Consider the following 24,698-nt stretch of genomic DNA (forward strand, 5'->3'; position numbering starts at 1 on the left):
TGAGGGCGATACAACAAAAATATATCCCTTAATGTCAAAGCCAGCAGTAGGATACAGCGAGCCCCTGTACACACCAGCATGTCCCACCCCCACACCCTCAACCGGAGCAGTCGCTACGGCACCGCAGCCCTATGATAACAGAGGTTTGTATGGTCCGACAAGTGCACCCCCCGTGAATTTGGCACACTTAACCAGAGAATTAGACCGCCAGCTAGCGCATGCACAGATGGAAATAACGCGGCTAAGAGCTTTGTGCGATAGGGGCCAAATGCCGCCAGGGGGAGGAGAGGTGACACCGTTATCCATGGCAGATCTCACGCCATCATTAAGCACAGCAGGGGAAGTGGCGCCAGCAATCTCAGAGCCAGCGCGATCAATATCATCACAAGGGACACACATACCACAAGGGCGAGAGAAAGAGTGGCAGTCAGGGGAGTTCCTGTTTCATCTAAATGACAAAACCATGAGGATTATACGCCCAACCACCCCAGAAAGTGAGAAAGGGGAAGGACGTGAAGAAAACAATGAGCAAAAATCAGAAATAGAAGAGGTATGGAGTGACTTAGACGAAGATGAAGAGGCAGCTGCTGTTACGCTCACCTGATCCCACAGAGGCGTCGATCCGAACTGGACAGCTGCGGTCTCCACCAATGTGACGCGTAGGGCCGAGATGATGGACTGGACTGACCAACCTAGCTTTGATTGCTTGGCCCGTAGGAATATTCTTCTGCAAATGGAGAAAGGGAATTAACCACCCATGGAGCTGAGTGTAAATCCCCCCCACCCCCCGCTGTTCTCCCCACAGATCACCTTTGATGTCCCCTCTTATAGTCTCACCTGATGGTTTGAAAAGATGAGCTCTCCATCCTGCATTGAGCGCAGGGGCGCGTTGATAACCAGTTGCTTCACTGGCTCCAAGGAATTGGTGAGTTCCAGAACAATATTGACTCCGAAAAATATGTAGTTCGTAGAGTTCAAATGCCTGACTTTCACTCTTGTCCGATTCCTTGCAGGTTGCAGCTTGACCCTAGTGAAGAGTGTAAGTATTCCTCCCCAGCCCCACCCGAGTAAAAAAAATAGTCCCTAGGTAAAATAGTCCCTTCCAAGCCTCATTTGGCTTGGAGCTCTTGCAGCATGGTCTGCATCAGGTAAATTCTACTCTATGAGCCTGCCGCTTATGGCGCCAGGACTGACCCTCCATATGAGCCTGGCGCCGTAGGCGCCAGGACCGCACCCAAACAGCCCCTAACAGCGGTTTTTGGGCTTGCTCAAAATAACTTGATGCCTGCTTCCAGGGTTGCTGGACCTGGTCTGGGTCCCCGGGTGTAGGCATCATGACAGCTGCCGGGGCCGGGTCCCCGCTGCCAAACCGCCGTTACCCAGCGAGGAGGGAACATGATGGTAAGTCAAATAAAGAAAGGTGCGGTAAGTAAGGTAGGAAGGAAACACAAGTTACAAATGCCATTGATACATAAAGGAGCAGGTAGGCCGCACTACATTCCATGGGATCAAATGGATAAAAACAACCTGCTGAAGGTCCTCCCCCCACTATCGGGAGGGGCTGGGAAATGGATACACGTGAGAAAAACACAGCAGGAGTGCCACTAGCAATAGGGGATGTGAAAAGTTTATTAGTGTCAGCAATTGGTGACCAAGCAGACACAGTGTGGGAAAAGGCCGGATTCCCCGGAGTAACCATGAGTTGTGACCGCCACGATGAGTCAGCGTTCACGTTCGAGCACAAGTTTGGGATGCATTGTGGCGCACGTTTCCAGATATTCCAGATTTACATTTAGTGATGCAGTGTACAATGGAGGAGAACGAGGATCCTACGCAATTTATACTGCGGGTGCAGGATTTGTGGAGAAGCGAAACTGGCACGGCGTGGAACCAGTCCAACGCCTTGTTCTATTTTATCATCAAAAAGGGGCTCCCGAAGGAGGTACAGAAGGCCTTGGATAAAATAGCTGGGATAGAAGCCAAGGGTTGGCCTGAAATACAGAGTATAATTGTGCACCACTGCAGGAGGATCAAAAAGAGAGAAAAAGAGATAGCACAAAAGAACAAGTTACTTCTTACCTTGTAACGTTCTTTCGACGGGATGTTCCTCCGATGTATTCCTCATCTTAGATATCTCCTTCCAGCTCTGCTGGCCTCGGAAAATTTTTTCTCTCTAGAGGGTGCTGCGCGTCGACGTCCTCCGAGTCGATGTCCCTCGACAGCGGCCGTATCGACGTCGACGTCATCCTGCCTATAAAGGCCGCGCGCAGCGTCCGTTGCTCAGTTCCGTTTTGTAGCCCACAATAATACTTTCTGGACTAACTAATCACCCTGAAGGAGCGTAAGCTGCTGCAACAACAAGGGAAGTAGAACTGCGGGGATGGATGGGAGGGTCGATGAGGAATACGTCGGAGGAACATCCCGTCGAAAGAACGTTACAAGGTAAGAAGTAACTTGTTCTTCGAAGGGATTGTGTCCTCCGACGTATTCCTCATCTTAGATTTTTTTTTAATTTATTTTATTTATTTGGATTTATATAGCGCACATCTGCCCTGGGGCATCGTGGCGCTGAACGTAGTCTTACTTGTTACAGGCATACATAGTGTATATATAGATACATGCAGATGATATAAGCAGTTTTAATACAGTAGTGATTGTTTACATACAGTTGTGGTAGAGCAGTTGGATAAGTGGGGCGGGGGAGGAGGGGTTAGTTAAACAGCGTGGTTTTAAGTAATCTGCGGAAGGCATGGTATGAGTTTTCGTTCCTTAGAGCGGTGGGGAGTGCGTTCCAGTTTTTGCGTGCTAAGTGGTGAAAGCTGGACCCTCCGGCTTTGCTTCTTTTGAAGGTGGGTACATAGGTCTGGTTGGTCATGTGAGACCTGGTGGGTCTAGTGGATGTATTGAGGGTGATTCTTTCAGAGAGATAGGGCAGGGCCTTGGCGGAGAGGCATTTGTGTGTGATGGCCATGGATTTGAATAGTATGCGTTCTTTTACTGGAAGCCAGTGGGCTTCTTTTCTGGCTTGGGAGATGTGCTCCCTTTTAGGGATGCTTAGGGCTGCTCTTAGCGCGTTGTTTTGTGTGACTTGCATTTTGTTTAGGTTTTTTGCCAACGTGCCCAAGAAGAGGGCATTGCAGTAGTCCAGTTTGGTGCCTACTGTGGCTCTGGCTACGGCCAAGCAGTTTTTTGTGGATAGGAAGGGTTTAACGGCGTTAATTATCTTGGTGGTAAGTGCAGCAGAGGAAGCCATGGCATTTACTTGTCGTGTCATAGAGAGAGTGGAGTCAAGGTATACTCATAGCGTTTTTACTGCGGTGGAGACTGTGATGGTGGAGTTGTCTATGTTAAAGGATTTGTACCGCAGTGGGAGTTTATTTAGTGTTTCTTTGGTGCCAACTAGTAGGATCTCTGTTTTGTCTCCGTTCAGGCAGAGGCCGTTGGCTGCCATCCAGGTTTGAATGGCTGTATAGATTTTGGTTAATGTTACTGCATCTTGTTCATAAACCCCAGTAAGTGGGAGCAGGACCTGAGTGTCGTCAGCATAGTTGGTGTAGGCTATGTGACGACTGTCCAAATCATTGAACAGAGGGAGGGTGAAGATGTTGTATAAGGTGGGGGCAGTGCAGGACCCTTGTGGGACGCCGCAATGGATAGTGGTGGGGGTAGCGCTCGCGGAGTCAGAGAACACTTTCATAAGTCGACCCTCGAGGAATGATTTGACCCAGGAGATGGCTTCCGGCGAAAAGTGTGCTTCATTTTTGAGTTGCGTGCCTAGAATGTTGTGATTGACCAGGTCAAAGGCGGCAGATAGGTCTAACAGGAGCAGGAGTGCTGGTTTGCCTTTGTCCATGATGTCATTTAGTTGGATTTTAAGATCTAATAGGGCCGATTCGGTCCCATGTCCCGGGCGGAAACCCGATTGTCTTTTTCCTAGGATGCGATTTACTTCCAGGTATTGCTGTATTTGTGTGTAGGCAACTTTGTCGAGGATCTTAAGCAGGAAGGGGACGGTTGTGATAGGTCTATAGTTGTTAGCGTTTTCGGGATCTAGAGTAGGTTTTTTGAGAAGAGGGCGCACACAGGCTTCTTTTAGGCTGGTTGGGACAGAGTTGGAGTTGAAGGATGCATTGATGAAGGTTTTAAGGAATGGCGCCAATGTTTCTACGCAGTCTTTGACTAGTTTGGCGGAGCAGGCGTCGCCTTTACAGTTGGAGGGTTTGATTCTGTTAACGATATCTACTACCTCTTTTTCTGAGACTTCTCTAAATTTGAAGGGTGTAATGAGATTAGTCTTTTTGTTCTCAGTCACTGTTTCAGTAGGGGAGGCTGATAGAATGTGCTGAGTGAGATTTTTGTGATATTTTTGTGATGGTCTAGGATTTTAGCTTGGAGGAGTTAAATTTTATTCAAGAGGGCGGATTGTATGGTGTTACACCAGGCTTGGTCCTTGACAATCTCTTGAGGCTTAGTGGCAGGTGTGGAAAGTTCCTTGAAGATGGAGAAGAGCTCTGGATTCTGAGGTGGCGTTGGAGATTCTTTCATTGTAGGACGTGTATTTGGCTGCTATGATACTTTTTTTGTATTGGGTGGCCAGTGATTTGTAGGAGGCTAGTGAGGATGCGTTTGGTGCATTTTGCCATAAGTTTAGGGCTTTGCGTTTTTTGGTTCGTAGTTCTTTTAGTTCTGCTGAGAACCAGGTATTACCGTGTTTGGTGTTTTTGGATTTTTTCTTTTGTAGGGGGGCGATGATATCTATGGCAGTGCTGATGGTGGTTTTGTAGATATCCGCCAGTGCAGCTGGGTCTAGTGTGGCAGGGAGGTTAGTGAGGGGGTCAAGGTAGGGGGAGATATTTTCTTTTGTGAGGTTCTTGGCACTCCTGGCTAAGGCTGGAGGTACTGGCTTGAGTTTTTTTAGTGAGTTGTTAGGTGTAGGGATGAGGAAGTGAATGAGAAAGTGGTCGGACCATGGGGTGGGTGTGATGGAGCTGATGTCAATGCCACAATTGTGGTCAGCTATCCAGTCAAGAGTACGTCCTTTGTTGTGGGTAGGCTGGAGTACTTTTTGTTCAAAGCCCATTTCTTGGAGAGCTTGTGTAAGTGTAGTGGAGGGTCTATCTTTCTGGTCGTGGAGTCCCAGGTTGAGGTCTCCTAAAAGGATAGTTTTGGTAGTAGTTTTAAGGTTTTCCCCTAGTAGATGTGAGAGGTTGTCCTGAAAGTCCAGTATTGGGCCTGGCGGGCGATATACTAGATTAAAGGTGATGGTTGTATTAGGAGAAAGTGCGATTTTGGCCGATAGAGAGTCTACGTTCTCCCCTAGTTTGGAGGAAAGTTGTCTTATTTCTAGGTGATCTTTGACTATAAGGGCTACTCCTCCACCTGTGGACAGTGTTCTGTCCTGTCTAAGGATGGAGTATCCTGATGGGATAGCTAGGGAGATGGCGGGGCCAGCAGCGTTGTGTAGCCAGGTTTCGGTGATGGCAAGTATGTCAAGGTCGAGGTTGGTTAAAAGGTCATGAATTTCTGTAGTGTGCACAGGGAGGGATCTGGCATTAATTAATGCACATTGTAGGTCTGGGCGTGGTAGTGGGGTAGGGCTGGAGTTCTGCCCTTTGGCTGCCTTCTTGGTGGTGGTCGGTTTGTGGTGTTCCGAAGTTGGCTTGTTTTCAAATTTACCTAGTGGGGTTTGCAGTGAGGATCTGGAGGGGAGGCCTAGTAATAGATTCCTAGCGTTGGTAGCTCTGGGGTGAGTTAGGGGTGTGCTGTGTTTGTGATCTGTGGGTTTGGTGAAGAAGGAAGGAAGGAAGGAAGGAAGGAAGGGTGTAGGGGGGATGAGTGCGGAGGGTGGGGGTGTGTTGTTGGTCATGATGGATGGGCACAGGGCAACACAGTGGCTGGGTATAGGCAACACGGTGGCTAGGCATAGGCAACACCGTGGCTAGGTATAGGCAACGCAGTGGCTAGGTGTAGGCAACGCAGTGGCTAGGTGTAGGCAACGCAGTGGCTAGGTGTAGGCAACACAGTGGCTAGGTGTAGGCAACACAGTGGCTAGGTATAGGCAACACAGTGGCTAGGTATAGGCAACACAGTGGCTAGGTATAGGCAACACAGTGGGTGGGTATAGGTAGAGGTGGCTAAGTGTGGGCAACAGGGCTACATAGATAGGCTCCCATAGCAGTATTCTATTATCGGAGGAGGGAGTACTGACTTCACGCTGTCTTCTATTGATGAATAGAATGCAGTACAGCCCTTCCAAACCTAGTATCTTGACTGGAGGAGGAGTCCAAATTGTAAAAACGTGTAAAGGTATGGACAGACGACCATGTAGCGGCCGCACAGATGTCTTTAACCGGCACGCCTCTTTTGAGGGCCGATGAAGCTGCAATACCTCTGGTCGAATGAGCCCTAAGGTTTTGAGGGGGCTCTTTCCCTGCCAGTTTATAACATTCCAGAATGGCTAGAGTGATCCATCTGGAAATGGTCTGCTTAGTTATTGGTAACCCCAGCTTGTGATCTGCGTAACCTACAAACAGCTGGTCTGCCTGTCTTATCCTGGCTAGTCTACTGATGTAAAATCTTAAAGCCCTCCTAGGGTCTAGCCTGTGTAACCTCTCTTCCTCTTTCCCCGGTTGAGGAGGAGGATAGAAAGATGGTAGAGTAATCTTCTGAGTGATATGGAATTCAGAAACCACCTTTGGGAGGAAATTAGGCTTCACTTGCAGGACAACTTTTGTCTTTGTGAAATATTGTGTGAGGGGGTTTACAAGAAAGAGCTTGTAATTCGCTCACCCTTCTAGCAGATGAAAGTGCTATTAATAAAACAGTTTTAAGGGTAAGGAATCTTAACGAACAAGAATGGAGAGGTTCGAAAGGTGTGCCCATCAGGAAAGTTAGTACTAAGTTTAAATCCCATAGGGGAACTTGGAATGGTCTTGGGGGATAAACATTGGTTAACCCCTTTAGAAACTGTATTACCAAGGGTAATTTGAAATAGGATGGTTCTTCCGCAGTACGCTTAAAGATGGATAGCGCTGCGAGATAGCCCTTAATGGTGCCAACTTGAAGGCCTGAATTTGCCAAATATAGTAGGAAGGACAAAACCATTGGTGTACCACATGAAAAAGGGTTGATATTCTGTTCTCTACACCAGCTGCAAAATCTGTTCCAACGGCAGCGGTATAAAGACTTTGTTGCTGGCCTCCTTGCCGAAAGCAACACTTCCATATCATCATCAGGGAGGTCCCAATCCTTGTACCTCAGCCTTTCAGAAGCCAAGCGTGAAGGTTGAGGGTTTTGATGTCTGGATGGAGAACCTGACCTCCCTTCTGTGAGAGTAGGTTCTCTCTGAGTGGAAGTCGAATTGGAGGGCAGATGGACAAGTCTAGAAGGTCCGGGTACCACGTTCTCCTGGCCCAATCCGGGGCAATTAGGATCATGGTTCTCCGGAATCTTCTCAACCTCCTGATCATTTGAGGAATGACAGGGACCGGTGGGAACGCGTACAGAAGCGGAAACTCCCAGTCCACTATGAACGCGTCTCCCAGAGCTCCTCTCGGGGGAAATTCCCTTGAGCAGAACAGGTCGCATTTCCTGTTTAGGCTGGTGGCGAACAGATCTACCTGAGGGGTTCCTCAAAGGGCGAAGATCTCTTGAAGGACTTCCTGAGCTAGCTCCCACTCATGGGAGACTGTGTTCTGCCTGCTCAGAGCGTCCGCTGTCAAGTTCTTCTCTCCGGCAAGGTGAACTGCCGATAGAGAGATTCCTTCTTGGATTGCCCAAAACCAGAGCTTCATCGGCTCTCTGCACAGTGGTAGTGATCCTACGCCTCCTCTTTTGTTGAGGTAATGCATGGCCACCGTGTTGTCCGTCATTATCAGGACGTTCTTCCCTTGTACAGCTGGCAGGAACGCCTTCAGCGCAAGTCTGATGGCTCTCAGCTCTAACAGGTTGATATGTAGTCTGGACTCCGATGGAGACCAACGACCGCTGATGGTCACGTCGTTGGCGTGGGCTCCCCACCCCGTGAGTGAGGCATCCGTGACTACTGTTATCTCCAGCCAGGGTTGCCAAAACTGTTCTCCTTTCAGAATGTTCTCCTGACAGGCCCGCCACTGAAGGTCTCGAGCCACCCTGCCGGGAACCTGAAGAAGATCTGTCATTCTCCCTGAGAATTGTGACCACTGAGTCCTCAGTGCCCACTGGAGGGATCTCATTCTCAGGCAAGCCTCTGGCACTAGGAAAATGCAGGATGCCATGAGGCCTAGCAACCTCAAAAAGTCGAAGGCTGGGAGACGTTGGGCATGTTGGAACTTGGTAACCATCTGTAGAATATCTTGAGCCCTCACCTCTGGTGGCGAGGCTTTTCCCAGGGAAGTGTCCAGGATCGCTCCTATGAACTGGAGTCTCTGGGATGGTATCATTTGTGACTTCTTTAAATTGAGGGAGAAGCCCAGTCTGTGAAGGGAGTGGCACACGTGATTTAGCTGGATCTGAGCTTGTTCCGAAGAAACAGCCCTGATCAACCAATCGTCCAGGTAGGGGTAGACGTGAATCCCTTCCCTCCTTAAGCCACTACCGACATTAACTTGGTGAAGACCCTCCGGGCGGAGGTCAGCCCAAATTTCCTGTGTTTGAGATGGATAGGCACATGGAAATAAGCGTCCTGAAGGTCCAGAGATACCAACCAGTCCTGGAACTGAAGGGCCTGGAGGATCTGAGAAAGAGTGACAATCTTGAATTTGTCTTTTCTGAGGAATTTGTTCAATTCTCGCAAGTCCAAGATGGGTCTCAGTCCTCCGTCTTTCTTTGGAATGAGAAAGTAAGGGGAGTACCAGCCCTTGTTCCTCTCCGCTACAGGTACCGGTTCTATGGCACCTTTCTCTAGCAGGTCCAAATTTTCCTGCAAGAGGAGCGGATCTGGAGCTTTCTGAGAGCTGATCCCCGGTGGATGACTCTGAGGTATACGTAGGAAAGGCAGGCAGTAACCTTGGGCAACTGTTTCCAATGCCCAAGCATCTGACGTGATAGCCTGCCATACCGCCAGATGTTGAGTCAACCTGCCTCCTACAGGTGTCCTGTGAGGGAAGTCCTCAGAGTGGTTTTGGGGCGGCTGATGCAGATGCCGATGGTAAAGAGGCACCTGCTGTTGCTGCGGCTTTTGAATATCTACCCCGTCCACCTCGGGTAGATCTTCTTTGTCCCCTTTGAGACGGTCGTCTTCTACCTCTTCCGAATGCGGAGTAGAAGCGAAAGGACTTGCCCCTCGCAGAGGTTCCTGTGGGACGAAAAGGAGTCTGACGGATTGCAGCTACTAGGGATTTTGCTGCTGCTTTTGAAGTTTGCAGTTTCTCTAAACTGTCATCCGCCTTTTTCCCGAACAAAGAAGAGCCATCAAATGGCATGTTCAAGAGCCTGGCTTGCACATCTGGGGCAAAACCAGACTTTCTCAACCAAGCGAATCTCCTGGTTGATGTACTTGCCGCCATTGCTCTGCTGATACTGTCAGCCGAATCAATGCCCGTCTGGAGGGATTCGCACATAGCGTCTTTACCGTCCTGTATAATATTCAGGAACGCATCCCTTTCTTCTCCCTCCGGGATGCAGTCAGCCGCTGTAGAAGCACACTCCCAAAGTGTATGGCTGAACCTAGCAAGGGTGCAAGTAGCATTAACAGATTTTAACGCCATGCTACATGCTGAAAAGACTTTCTTTGCCATAGCATCATATTTTTTATCGTCCCTGTCCTGTGGGACGGTAGGATAAAGCGTCTTGACATCGGTAGAGGATGCTGCCTGTCCCACCAGACTTTCTGGGGATGGGTGTTTAGACAAAAATTCCGGGTCTGTAGAAGATACCCTGTACTTTGTAGACAGTTTTTTATTTACTGCTGGTACTACATCTGGGGTTTCCCAGTTTGTCATGATCTTCCTCTGAAGAGCTTTATGAAAAGGCACCACAGGATCCTCCTGTGGGCCTTTGTCAAGAATATCCGTAAGGTCATCTTGTTGGAAAGATTGTGAAGGTGCAGACCACCCCATGAACTCTGTGATCCTGGCCATTAAGGCTCTATAGGGGGTTTCAGCATGCTCCCCCGGGTCTGGCCTAGCAAACTCCACCTCAGGGGAAGTGTCTAACCCACTTGCCTCATGTAAGGAATCATGAAGATCCTTTAACCTGCGTTCTTCAGAGGAAAATTCCTCTCTAATTGGGGTTACAGGTCCCTGCAACTCAAATGTGTCTTCCTGTTCAGACAATTCACCCTCTTCCAAAATTGAGGACATAGTTCTCAATTGTTCTGAACTCATAAAGGGAGTAAATCCCATTTCCAAGGCAGAGGGTGCCGAACTTGTCATTATCGGCCTCGAAAACGTCGATGTCGTCGAAGGCTTCGAACGTGGCGTCGAAAACAAAGGCGGAGGCCTCGAAGACCTCGACAGAATTGGAATTCTACTCGACAATCTCGAAGCCATCGACGTCGAGGACCTGGGGATAGTCACTGGGTGTGTGGTAAACGTGACTTTTCCTGGCGTCGACGCCGGTGTCGAAGCTGGCGTCGAGTCGACAGACCCGTGTGTCGAAGGTCCTTTCGACAACGGCAGCGAAGACACCGACCTCGGCGTCGACGGAACCTTCGAGGAAGGTTTGGAGGTCATAGTCCTACTCGAGGGTTCGAGACGCGCTCGAGAGGTTTCCTTCGCCGGGTACTGCGACTCGCGGCGTTTTTGACCTTCGGTTCTTTCGACCAGAGCATCGCTCTCGGCAGTCTTCGAGGGGGTCAAGGCCGCTTTCTCGAAGACGCTCATCATATTTTTGCAGAATTCCTCCCATTCAGCCCGGGAACTATGTTTCGTGGGGCAAGGGATTCTTTTTGGCGAAACAGAGGAAGAGGAAGACGGAGAAGGGGATCTTCGACGTCTCCTCTTCGAGTGCTTCGATCTCGAGTGATGGGACCCACTCCGAGACCTGGAGCGCGAATGGTGACGAGGAGACGAGTGTCTCGACTTCGTCGACGAAGAAGAAGCTTTAAAAGTCTTACCTTTCTCCAGCTTCCCCCTACGCTCCTTCAGGGCCATAGCTGTCATGGACATACAGTCCTCGCACTCCGAACAATGGTGTTCAGCTCCCAAACACCACAGACAAACTCTGAGGGTCAGTCAGCGACATCTTTTTCCCACAATCTCGGCATTTCTTGAAGCCGGATCGAGGAGTTGCCGGTTCCGACGAGGAAGCCATCTAGTACGGATCGAATGACTCGAGGTAAATAGGATTAATCTGACTAAGAACAGAGCAACGGTATTCCGAGGCACTGAGTAAGCGCGGAAAAACGGAACTGAGCAACTGACGCTGCGCGCGGCCTTTATAGGCAGGATGACGTCGACGTCGATACGGCGGCTGTCGAGGGACATCGACTCGGAGGATGTCGACGCGCAGCGCCCTCTAGAGAGAAACATTTTTCCGAGGCCAGCAGAGCTGGAAGGAGATATCTAAGATGAGGAATACATCAGAGGACACAATCCCTTCGAAAAGGCTGGCAGACGAGGCAAAGCTGGTACAGAACAAATTAGTGAAGGTTGCCGCCATCAAAGCCAGCGTAGCCACAGAGAGAAAACGAGGGGGATGAAGGAGCGGGAAACAGACCAGTAACAATAGCAGCACTGCGGACAACAGGAGGACAAGGACCGTGGAACGGAGAAGAGTAAAGACGGACAATAGTGGCAAGAAAGACCAGCAAGAGGAAGAGGTGGGTACCGTGGCCAGAGAGGGGGGTTTGGAGGTATGGGGAATAGAGGATTTGGTGGTCAAGGAATGAGAAGCGGACCACAAGGGTCATGCTGGAATTGTGGGAGGTGGGGACACTATTCAAGAGATTGTAGAAGGCGGCCTTCAGGGTATTTCCAAGGGCAACAGGCCATAGAGAAAGAACAAGGCTGGGGGTGCCCACACCCAGGTAGCCCCTATGGACTACCGATGGGAGGAGGGAGACAGCAGGACCAGTACTATAACGAACATCAAATGCAGCAAGGACAGCAACCACCGCCACAACCTATGGGAAGACAAAACGCGGTAGGAAACGCAAACAATAATTGTTTTGCAACAGTTGCAAACGGTGCGCCCTCACCATACCGTGGCGTGACAGTGGTTGGAGACAGTGTCTTTTCAGTACCAGGACAAGAAAGACATTCAGATTAGGACAGCCCACCGGGAACACTTGCGTGTCCTGTCCTAACCACGACCCTACGTGCAGAAGAGGAACCATTAGTGGGGGCAGAGATAGGAAACAAGCAGTTTATCTTCATGGTAGACTCAGGAGCAGAGAAGTCATGTCTTATGGAAGGGCGGTTTCCGCTCTCAGGCAGGAATTTGGAAACGCAGGGGTTCTCTGGGGCGATTTTAAAAGTTCCTTACACTAAAGATCTTGATATAACTGTGGGGGGGGAAACTGTGCGCGCACCCTTACTGTACCACGAAGACGCGCCAATAAATTTGCTTGGGAGAGATTTGCTAAGTAAATTAAATATGACCATCTCGTTTACAGAACAAGGAATAGTATGTTCAACCCGAGGAGTGTGCCCAGCACGAGCCATGTTGATGATCAGCACAGTGATGAATGAAGTTGTGGTGCGAGGAATATCTATTGATATAAGCATGTTTATTTATGGCATCAAGGTATTAGCACGAGTGGTACCAGAGATAACGAGAAAAATGGAGAACACAATCAGATTTCATATTCCGCCCAATTGCACACACAGATGTTGTGCCAGGCACGATCATGTCCATAGACATCGAGGCAGTTCAGGTGCCAGCAAACGTATTGTGGTCATAAGACTGAACGCACATGCGTGCGAGTGGAGAACTGTGTTATGCATAGACCCAAACTTAATGGTAAAAGACATAACAGACAAGGAATTATTCAGATAGTGAAGATGACGGAGAAATAATAATGGAAATCAGTACACCATGTGATATTATAATCCAGTACAGAGAGGTACACAACCCACTCATGGCTAGCGTTAATGCCCCACGACCATATTTGAGGAGGACATGGCAAAAGTAGCACTTGAAATTTGGACTACAGGGCCCCACGATGTAGGGTTACTACATGAAGTGACACCGATAAGAATAAAACTCAAGCCAGGTGCCATACCACCGAGGGTTAAACAATATCCCATATCAAGAGAAGCAGAGGAGGGAATTAGCGAAACCATAAATGCACTCCTAAAACAAGGTATCATAGTGCCATCAAACTCCCCGTGTGATACAGCAATTTTCCCGATCAAAAAAGCAAAAGGAGGGGCATGGAGGATGATCCAAGATCTCCGCCCACTCAATGACGTCATTCAAAAAAAAGAGTTCCCATTAGTGCCTAACCCGGCATCAATATTGTGCAGCATACCAAAAGAATCAACATGTTTTACTGTAATTGATTTGAAGAATGCTTTCTTCTCTATACCACTCGACCCAGGATCTCAATACCTGACAGCGTTCACATTAGGGAACAACAGGTATGAACATCGCAGACTCCCACAAGGGTATTGCGAGAGCCCCAGCTTTTTAACAGGGTACTACATGAAGACATTGGAAATATAGATGTAGAGAACACCATTATTCAATACGTAGACGATTTACTCGTCTGTAGCCATACAGGAGAAAAGTGCAGAGAAGACTCGATAGCACTACTGAATGTGCTAGCTACCAAGGGGTACAAGGTGGACAAAGGAAAATTGCAATACTGCCTCGCCGAGGTTGTATACCTCGGACAGTTAATATCAAAAGATGGGAAGCGGATATTCCCAGAAAGAGCAGCTGCTATACGCAACATAATAATCCGAAAAACTGTGAAAGATATGCAAAGGTTTCTTGGCATTTGTAACTATTGCCGAGCCTGGATCCTTGATTACGCGGCATACACACGTCCCTTACTACAAGCGTTAAAAGAAGCACATAAAAATGGAGCTGCAATGAAATGGACACATGAAATGATGACAGTATTTTAAACTAAAAGACCTCATTGCTGATGTCCCAGTCCTTGCGAACCCAGATTATGAGAGGGAATTTTTCTTGTTTTCACACTGTAATGGAACATTGATGATGGCAGTACTGACACAAACAACATTTTTAGGTCATAAACCATTGGCTTATTACAGTGGGACATTAGATCCAGTAATGCAAGGGCATTTCGCATGCGAACAGGCTCTCGCAGCTGCGGCCTTCACGATTGAAAAGAGCGCCATCATTGTCATGGGATGTTCAGTAATGCTATATGCGGAGCATTCCCCATTCGCCATTCTTGAGCGATCAAAATCAACACTAACAACACGGAGAGCAACAGCATATGAGATAATTTCGAGCCCCAATGTACACGTTGTCAGGTGCAAAACAGTAAACCCAGCAACATTAATCACAGAGCCATGCACGACAGAGGACATACAGGAACACGATTGTGCCACATATGAGGGGGAAGGTGATGAAATCCCAAAAGCAAGTGAAAATGCCCTAAGGGAGGGAGAAATATATTTCATAGATGGATCAGCATCAATAACCCCGAAACAGGGGAAAAACATGTAGGGATGGCGGTAGTGCGCATGGAGGAAGAGGACTATGAGACGATTGTGCAAAAGCGCCTCCCATCCCATTACTCTGCACAGGCAGCCGAACTAACTGAACTGATTGAAGCACTGCACACAGTTAAGGGATGTGCAGTGACAATATACTTAGACTCAGCATATGCAACTACCACAGTCCACTCAGGGTTGTCACGGTGGCGTAGACAGGGATTCAGGAGGGCAGACGGTTCTCCAGTACAGCATGCAACATTGTTGAATGAATTAATAGATGCATTAGCGGTACCATCGGTAGTGGCAGTGGTGAAATGCCAAGCCCATACCAACAACACAGATGCAATCTCATTGGGAAACGCGGCAGCTGACGCAGCGGCGAAGGAGGCCTTGTATTTCAATGTAACACCAACACTCGAATGCATTGTAAAGGCAACCATTACAGAACCACTAGAAGAAGACTGCAGTAATACACCAATAGCGCAGATAATAGAGTTACAAAGAAGAGCACCACAGGAGGAACAAGAATTGTGGAACAACCGGGGATGTAAACAATCAGCCGCAGACCTCATTTGGAGGCAGGAGACAACAGGGAAGGTAGTAATGCCCGTAGAATTACTAGAAATAGCGTTCCAACAACTGCATTTCCCCGGCCACGTAGCAAAATCGTCCCTAATTTACAAGAGCTCCCGTCAAAATTCATCGTAGAATGCTTAACATGTCAAACCTATAATTCAGGGATGACTTTGAGAACACTGCGCGGTACCCTGCCCCGACCAACAGGACAATTTAGAGAGCTCCATATAGATTATGCTGATATGGGACAGTGGTGTAATGGAACAAGATATTTGATTGTGGTGGTATGCCCCTTTTCAAGATGGCTGGAAGCAGGCCCATGTCCCCACCCAGACGCGAAGTGTGCGGCAAGGTTCCTTGTTCGGGAAGCGTTTTCCTGATGGGGAATATGCGATGTGATAAGATCAGACAACGGTACGCCCTTCGTGAAGGACCTCTTTAAGGAAGTAACGTCACTCTTGGGGGTAAAACACAAGCTATGCTCAATTTATCATCCGATGGCGAATGGGATGGTAGAAAAGATCAACGGATTGCTGAAGAGTAAGCTATCCAAGTTATGTAATACACTGAAGATGAACTGGGTGTATTGCTTGCCCCTAGCACTGTTCCAACTCAGGACGCAACCATGTAAAGACCACTATCTGAGCCCCCACGAAATTGTAACTGGAAGGCAAATACACACGCCAGTATCTCCGATTAGAAAAGCATCGGATGCGCACAGGGCTGCCACAGTGCTGGGGGAAGAGTTCAAGGAATACCTAACCCAGTTGACACGCGCAGTACGCAGCATAGCGCGACAAATAGCACTGCCTTTTACTGAAAATGTGGCGACTGATACTACCACACCGCCACAGACAGCCCAAGTGGGCCACTGATGCCAGGAGCACAAGTGTACGTCCGCAGCTTTGTAAGGAGGTGGAATTCCCCTGGGTTTCATGGCCCTTACGAGGTCATCTATAGTACACCCACTCCAGTGAAGGTGAAAGGATTGAAGTATTGGGTGCACTTATCAGATGTGAGGAGGTCACGCAATAGTACAATCCCCCAGGAGGAGCAAGATGGTGCCACTGGTACCACAAATGAGGTTGAAAAGGGATAACAAAATTGTCGGTAAACAGAACCTGCAAAGATAAAAGTTATGATATGCATCTTGTTCTGCATGACTTATCTCCTACTTCCTTCTTTTCCATTTTTCCTTTTTGTGATTCTTTGATATTCTCTCCATATCTCTCTATTCTCTTTTTCTCTCTTCTTCCTTTCGATTATTGTTCCACGCTTTTCTCCATCGCTCTTTCACTCTCCTCCTCTCCATAGTAAAAGTAAATGTGTAATGGAGAGAATGAGCAAACATGACTAAAAATGATGATTAAATATGAAGTTGAACAAGAAATGTAAATACATGTATATACTGTAGTGACTTAACGATTTTATATCGCCCCTCCAGGTGACAAATGGCCCAACAAACCACAATCGCGGAGAACAGATTAATGCTAGATAGTGATAGGGATGCCATTAGGGCTAATAGATTCAGTAATGTTGAATGTGTTTTAAAATGTGCTGCAGTTTTGTTCTCAGTAATGTTGTTCTTTATGGCTTGGTATTATACCCTTCTATCTTTGGTTAACGACATGCACAAGGGGGGGGGGGGGGGCGGGACTAACTTGATACGAGAAGGGTTGCACTTGATATGGACTGGGGTAAAGACAATGTGGGAACATTAATGCCAATGGTACAATTGTAATGCAACCTTCAGAACACGACACCGCAGGCCCAACAAGTGTCTCCTTGCTATTTCCGAATATAAATATGAGTAATGATTATGAACTCAATGAATACAATGGCGATTACTACTGGCCAAATGACACGTTCACACCCTACCTCACACGAAACTGCTGCTACTGATGAAGATACACATGCCATATTGAATAACAATGATACAACCTGGGATGGAATGTTTCCAATAAATTACAAAAAGGTGAAAAACAATAACAAGGAAGGGAGAAGGAGGAGAAAAAGGGGGGCGGAAGGGAAAAGATACGACATTTATCATGACCTGGGGTTAGACGAAATAGAAGATCCCCGCCACCCTGATCAATCAAATAAATGGTATTCGGACATGAATGCCAGGGCAAAACAAGCAACAAATGATAGCTGCTACATCTGTTCACTCATTCTGCATGCATCAGGAACACCGAAAATGTTAATATCGCAGGGAGTGCCCTTGTCGGAGGCCCAATGTTTGATTCATCTGGTTTTGTGTAGGATAAAAAGCAAGTTCCAAGCACACACAGTCACAATGGAGAAGTTGGAAAATGAGAAAACGTGCACCAGCAAACATCAAGGAGTAATTTGCCTCAAGGAGCCGTTTCTTGTTTTCAGGGGTACAAGGTATGCAGAAAATAAATGGCACGAAGAAACTATTGAGTGCAAAGGAGAAGCACTCAGAGGGCTATCCAACAATACCTGCCAATGGATAAAAGAAGTATGTGGCCCCATCTGGTTGCAGCATGTCACAAAGTTAACGTGGGTCACAGAGTTGGAAAAACCTACCAAAATACAGAAAGAAGTGCCACATGAACTGTGTTTCCATGGGGAAGGAAGAGTGAACCTGGGGGACACAAAGACATGCAACAAGACGCTAATAATACCTGACATGAAGAAAGGCACCGCTGCACTCATGGACATGTACTGGATTTGCGGCAAACAAGCCTATCTACACCTTCCAACAGCATGGAAGGGTACATGTGCCTTAGCCCATCCCCATCATCATCTTTGTGCTCTTATTCTTCTGTGTGTGCCAACTGGGACTGCGGTGTTGTGAAAAAAGTATGCCTACCTCAGCTATGATGATGGTAACAATGGGCCGACCGACAACGGTAGCTACCATGATAGATGCACAAATGCAAACAGGGGAGTACACTACACCACAATACAGGATGACAGCCATTTACAGGCAATATGGGGACATAGTTGATAATTTGCATCACACAACGATAAAAGAACCAAGGGAGTTGCAATGGTACAGCGAAGTATGGGTGGACCTAGATGGGGATGGAGTAATTTACTTGATGTGCACGCCCGATGAGTATGCAAGAAGAGGAAATAGCTTGAGAAGCGTATGCAGGGCATGGATGCCAATAGAAGGTACCCCAGCATGGGACGAAGCAGTTGCAGAAGCCGAGTACTACCGAAGGGAGAATGAAAAGAATTAGAAAAAAATATTCGTTACTTTAGATGTAACGAAAGGGGGGAATGTGTGGGAGCAAGGGGCCAACAGGCCCCTCTCTGCCGTCAATTCTCAGTACAAAACTCAGACCAAGTGCCTCCAGTAGTGGGTACGCTCCTCGCCCTTAGGCGATGTTAACTTTGGGTTACATTTGCGTAGATGGGACCACTGAGCAGGACACAGTGCATCCATTTTTGTACTCCCTTTCGACTCCATCTTGGTGACCAGGCCTCACTGCAATAGTACAAAACGTCTCTCTCTCTCCCTTTCCCCGCCGCAGCAGCTCAGAGCACATGGCCCCCACCCTTGTTCCCAATCTGACTGGAAAACTCTGCAGCTCCATTCTCACGCTGAAGCCGGAGATGCTTGCAACAAATAATAAATGTAACACATCTCTTTTCCTCTGAGATCACTGTCCTGCATGTGAACCAACATGAGCTAAGCACATAGCTCGTCCATCTCCACAAAAGTGTTCTTGCCCTCTTACCCTCGCCAGTTGAAACTTATTGGCATTCTAACCCTGTGTCCCTGCAAGATATCCCTTTCATGTGCCAGACCGCTGACCATGCTATGAAGCCCACCCAACAGACCCCCAACTAACATTAGACCCCTGCTGCAGTATATCGTGCCTAACACTAACAAATGCCACATACCTGAGATTCTTGTGAGACTAACCCCACAGTTCAATGAGAATATTATGGTGGTCAAGACCCTTAAACCTGTGACCTGTATAACCCAAATGTTATAGATGATATAGATACCTGTGTGATTTGTATAGTGACATGATAAACCACTGAGGGTCTTTTAATCAACCATTATTTAGTGCATGCATTATTTAGAATGTATTCATTAGCTCAGATAGATGGTGACCACCGTGTTTCACAGCAACCTGACCTTCACCCATCCGGAGCACAGATGTCTGACGTCAATCCTCCCGCCAACCAAGCAACCAACCCGGAGGAAGAGATGATGCCCACACCTAAGACACCACCCTGGCTGACCAATCCGGGTCCAACGTAGCATCATATGTTAGATATGTCAATGTGCTTATATAATGTGTTGTAACCTTGATGTGGTCAGAGCGCTCTCAGATCTCTAGATAAACATTTCCTTGAACTCTTGCAGCCTGCTCTTTTGTGCCTTATTCCCTGTCCAGGGAGTGTCTGTTTTATTCATTTTACACGTGTAAGTCAGGGAGGGCACAAACATTCTCTTGTTTTATTAGGGTTGAGAGCTCCCCACTTTTGGTGTCTTTTAAATCCACTCTTGCTCCCCTTGCTTGGTTCACTGCGCTTTTAGCTCAACACTTTTGACAGTTTCTCATTAAGTGGTCTCCCCACTCTTCAATAATGATCTCTCATGGAATTATCTCTTGTTGCTTTCTCTATCTCGCCCAGTATATTGGTTCCCATTTTCTCAATGTTTCACAATCATCCTTATTCCTCAGATTTTCAAATCGTGTCTCATAGATCAAGTTACACTAATTTAATGTTCCATTATTGCAGTCAGTCGTTTCTTTATTGCTTCTTGCCCCAGTGACGACCTGCTTCCACAGTTCACCCCTGTACCTTTGTGTGCCATAGGGAACCTTGTCCTCTAAGGGGGAGTAACTCCCAGTGAGGTCCCACTTGACTAGACCTCTAGGGAGGATCTTGCGGGGCAGGCTCACCTCCCAAGCTGCAAAGGGGGTGGGGACAAATACTGCCGATTCGTCACAGCTCACGCCTGGTTTCATTTGTCACAACACACACCCTAAAAAAAGTAAAACGTCTGCAAACGACAAGCTATGTATACTAATTTTGACAGATTCGATTTATGGATATGAGGTTTGGGCTGTTCTGCTTAAGTAAGGAAAATAGCTTGTATCCCCCACTCAGTGTCTCCTAGCAATCGCAAAGCACACTTTCAGACTAACGCTGCGTGCCCGGTGGAAATCGGATTGGCTGCTCAAGGGAGCCCCGGCTCATGCACAGTTTGTGGAAGACAGTCAACGCTGCCTTAGTGTGGAATATATATCAAAAGGACACTATAGATGCCTTTCACACCACCAAGGGATCTGGAGATCGGGCATGGTCAGGTAGGTTTACATTGGGCTAGAGAAATCACATTACAGGTGGTAGAGGAGAAATAAGGCATACAGATATTAACATAACAGCAAACTGCCTCCTCACACCACAGTACATGTGATGGAAATGATGGTATGCTTACAGCATTAAGAGCTAAGGTCTGCATATAGCAACCTCCCCTCTCGACACCATGTACACAGAACGCCACACTTAGGAGATATAACTTGTGCTGGTACGCATGCAGGATACCCCACAGCCTCTCAAAACTCGAAATGCACCGGGTGTGCAGGAGATGTAATGGCTGGGCTGCATGTACACAGGTTGGCAAGTAGCCCCATCTAATCAAACTAAAAGCTCTTCTTCTGAAGGGTATGTGCATGGCTTTGAGGGCTAGGCAGGGCTCAACCCCGGCAGTCTTAAAATATTGCCCTTCAGCAGGGACTCCCCAATTGACCACGGCAACCTGATTTACTGTAGCACAAATGTAAATAAAACAATGGCTGACAGTAGTGCTCTTTGCCAGTAGATGTCAATATCAGCCATGTTTAGAATCACAACATTAAAGACATTTGGAATTAGGCGGTTTTCTAACATGGACCTCTTTCGGAATAACTGGGGGATTGATTTACTCATTCTGATTTTTATTTTATATTTTAATCATTATTTTTGACATTTTAATGGCATATTGTAATTTGATGCACCTTTTTAAATAGATTGTACTCCCTTTCATTGCAAGTACAAAAACTTGATTGGCAGTTCAGGCCTTTAATTAAATTGGCCCAAATCTTTTAAAGGTTCCTTGGCTAGTTTCGATTTGAGACTGCGTCAGACACGTTAGGCCTTCCTAAAAATATTGCTTTGGGGTGGTGCGTTAGAGCTCCCCTCAATTTATTATCCCACTTAAAATACTCTGAATGTACTAAGGACAACGCGCACAACCCTCACATCAAAATAGAACTGCTTGGATGTGTGCATGGTATGTGCACAGAACAGCAGCCGTGACCCTGCAGGCCATACTTTGGGTGTTGGGTACAATTGTATTACCTCCTCCCAATTCAGCACGCTGGGCTGAATCTGCCTTGCAAACTCGGCGACCATACCTGGAACTCCTCCTGTGTCTCAATTAGCTGCTGTCGCTCCTTCAGCAGCTCTTCGAAGCCCAGTTCAGGTGCTTGACACTCGGACACTCCTTGAGGGAAATCCATCACCAGACTGCAAAGCAGGGAAATGCGATTTATGTAAGATGTATTGTAAACCAAAACAATTATAAAAATAATTTAAAAAAGAAATGCAAGAGTCATTATGCAGTCCTGAGAGAATGGTGTCCACAACACTTAGCTCCATAGGAAGAGAACGATATACACGTGAACACAGCAAAACCTCCAGCCCCCACCCATCACTTTGTTGCAAAGCATATACAATATTTGCATGTTACATTTTAATTTCACTGAAGTGCAAAAAACCACACACTGCTTCAATGACTTCTAAAATCCCTCTCATTATGCTACAAAAAAGGTTTAAAAAATATACATGCCTGGCGGGTGCAGTGTCAGAGATTTTGTTTTATGCGTGGTTAACAACGTTTTAGAGCGGACTCTCACAATGCCCAGAACATCCAGACTCACTCTTAGGAGGGCAGAGGACAAGTGGCAAATTATAACAGGGAAAACATAAGCCCACAAAGGGAAGTCTGTATCATGGATTTACTGAAAATTATACTCTGTGGTATAAAGGCATGCATTAAGAAATATCCACAGAAAAAATACAGTAGTCTCTCTAATAAAGACCAATTCACAGTTCAAAGAAGTAGCCTTATAGAAAAAGGTATGAGCTATTTGAGAGGCTTGAACATTGTGAAAACTTTTTTAAAAAGTGAACAAGTCACTTAAAAATCAACATGGTTAAAAATAATTAAAACATTTTTTCAAAAAATGGTAAACCCTCATCTAAAACATACCTGAAGTAGAATTTGTCAACTAAGAAGTTTGTTGATACTTAGAAAGAGCGTAAATTATTGGTAAAAGTCTTCCCATACATTTCAGCTGGACAATCTATATGCCAACTCGCTGTTATGGTGAAAAGGGAGGTAAGAATTGGTCGCAGGGTACATGATCTGAAGGCCAGGTAATGGATAGCAGCAGAGGAGGAGAACACATGATTAAAGGGGGTTCACTCAAAAATGTTATTGGGCCTCATTATATGTTTGCCGGTCTGCTAACAACGGTACCGGTAAGCTACCGGTACAGTTGTTACCAGACCGGCAAACTATGACCTGGCGGGTGTACCGGCACCCGCAAGTAGAGCATGTCGGATGCACCGTCACCATTCACGAATGGTGCCGGTGCATCCGACCTTCCCATTCCCAATGAGCCCTATGGGGGAATTGGCAGCATTTTTTTTCAGCGACCGCGAATGGGCAATTACTGGGTCCGGCAAGGCCGTAATGATCCAGTAATTGCCCATTCACAGGCGCCAGTATAGTAATGAGGCCCATTGTCCCAAAAGATGGGCAACAATCAAATATATATATATATGAAAGTTCCTATGTTAAATTTTGAGCAAATGAGGCTCAAAGTTTTTGCATGGCGGCATCCGTTTTGTGATATGAAGCAGCCTCCTGTGTTCATGTTAAGATCTGCTCTGGTGGCAGAAATCAAGCAGCAAAAGCCTCCTACTGGGAGCTTTCGCTTACTGCAGCCAGAGAGCAGAGCTTAACACAGAGAGGAGGCTGCCAGTGTTAACAATTGCCTTCACTTTAATTTTTCGTTTTCTCTGCTCCCCAGGGAAGCACAGAAAACTTAAAAATGAAAGGCAGAGCAATTATAAATACTTCGCCGGCGGCCGGCAGAGTTTTCTTAATTGCTGTGACTTTCTTTTCTAGTTTCCCCGAGCACGGGAAACAAACATAGCACAGCAATTAAGAAAATTCTGCCGGATGCCGGCGAAGTATTCATAGTGGCCTGGAATTGCTTCAAACAAAAAGGCACAGCAATTATAAATACAATGTTGCTGTATTTATAATTGCCATGGTTTTCTTTTTAAGTTTCCCAGGCCCGGGAGACTTGAAACGAAAGCCACTGCAATCGTTTTTTTTTACTTAAAAAGAAAAGCACAGCAAACAAATAAAGCAATTACCAGTGGCAGACGGCAGGAAGGATCCTGACTGCATTCTCTGCTCTTTGGCAATAATGAAGCAAAAGCCGGCTGTAATAAGCAAAAGCTACCAGTAGGTGGCTTTTGCTTCATTATTGCCGCATGGGCAGAGCTTAACACAAGCCCAGGAGGCTCATCCATTTCACAAAATGGATGCCTCCTAGTGCTTGAAATGTTTTACTTTGAGCCTCATTTGCTCAAAATATTACATAGGAACTTTCTTTAAAAATATTTTTTATATATATTTTTGATTACGGCCCATCTTTTGAGGCAACATTTTTGAGTAAACTTCCCCTTTAAGCAAATAGGGATGGGGGCGCAGGGGAAACCTTGAAAGAATGCATACAAAGTTTCAAGTCTCTGGAGAAGAGGACACTGAACACCCCCAAGCTGAAGAACGCATTAGAGAATGTCCAGGAGTTGCAGTTGCTGAGGCAAGTTTGGACATCAGGTTTTTAGTTCAGTCATGGTGCCAGGCCCTGTAGCAGAGGCGAACATGGAGTACGCCAGCAAGATAGCTGGGCAAAGGTACCACACTGCTAGCAACTTCGAATGGCCTACTGACTCATGGAAAAATGACTAGATTAATGAAGAATCAGCACAATATTGATCTTTTTGAACCAAGCCACCAGGACACGCTGGTGAGGACAACAGACTTGAGGAAGCAGGGTCAGGGGTGGGGGTATGTGGTTGGGGTGAGTTCAGGATGAGGAGAGCGGCTGGAGCTCGAGCCAAGATGTCACACTAGAGTAGAAAGATTTGAGTAGCAGGATCACACCACTTTCCAGCCGGGAAACAGGGTACAGCGATTACCACTGGTCCAGGAAACATCAAGGGATACCAGAGAACAGTCTAGTCCACCATCAAATGCTTTGGTAATAATTTCAGTCCAGTTTAGGGGAGGGGCTACCAATGTGGTATAAAGGCTATCGAGTGATGCAGCCAAATATAAATGAAATGTCTATTACTCAATACACTTTCTTGGTGAGAGCACTGAACCAGGAAGAAAATGGGGTGCTCTGGAGCACCCCTGCCCAGGTAGCCATATGGCGTACTAAGGGCAGCACACGAAAAGGGTGTTGGAGGGGGACCTCAGTAAAAGTCTATGACAGCAAAATGTAT

At 46.9% G+C, this 24,698-nt stretch overlaps 1 protein-coding gene across 2 annotated transcripts in view; it reads right to left on the reverse strand.

Moving 5' to 3' along the window:
• HSPBP1 (HSPA (Hsp70) binding protein 1) overlaps positions 1-24,698 on the reverse strand; it is a 448,201-nt gene that overhangs the window by 148,533 nt on the left and 274,970 nt on the right. For both annotated transcript variants that reach the window (XM_069638225.1, XM_069638217.1), the window contains exon 7: positions 21,524-21,635. In XM_069638225.1, coding sequence (XP_069494326.1) covers positions 21,524-21,635 — 112 coding nt within the window. The remainder of the gene's footprint in view (positions 1-21,523; positions 21,636-24,698) is intronic.

Source organism: Ambystoma mexicanum, chromosome 1q (assembly GCF_040938575.1).
Source record: "Ambystoma mexicanum isolate Mex_15411 chromosome 1q, UKY_AmexF1_1, whole genome shotgun sequence".
NCBI lineage: Eukaryota > Metazoa > Chordata > Amphibia > Caudata > Ambystomatidae > Ambystoma > Ambystoma mexicanum.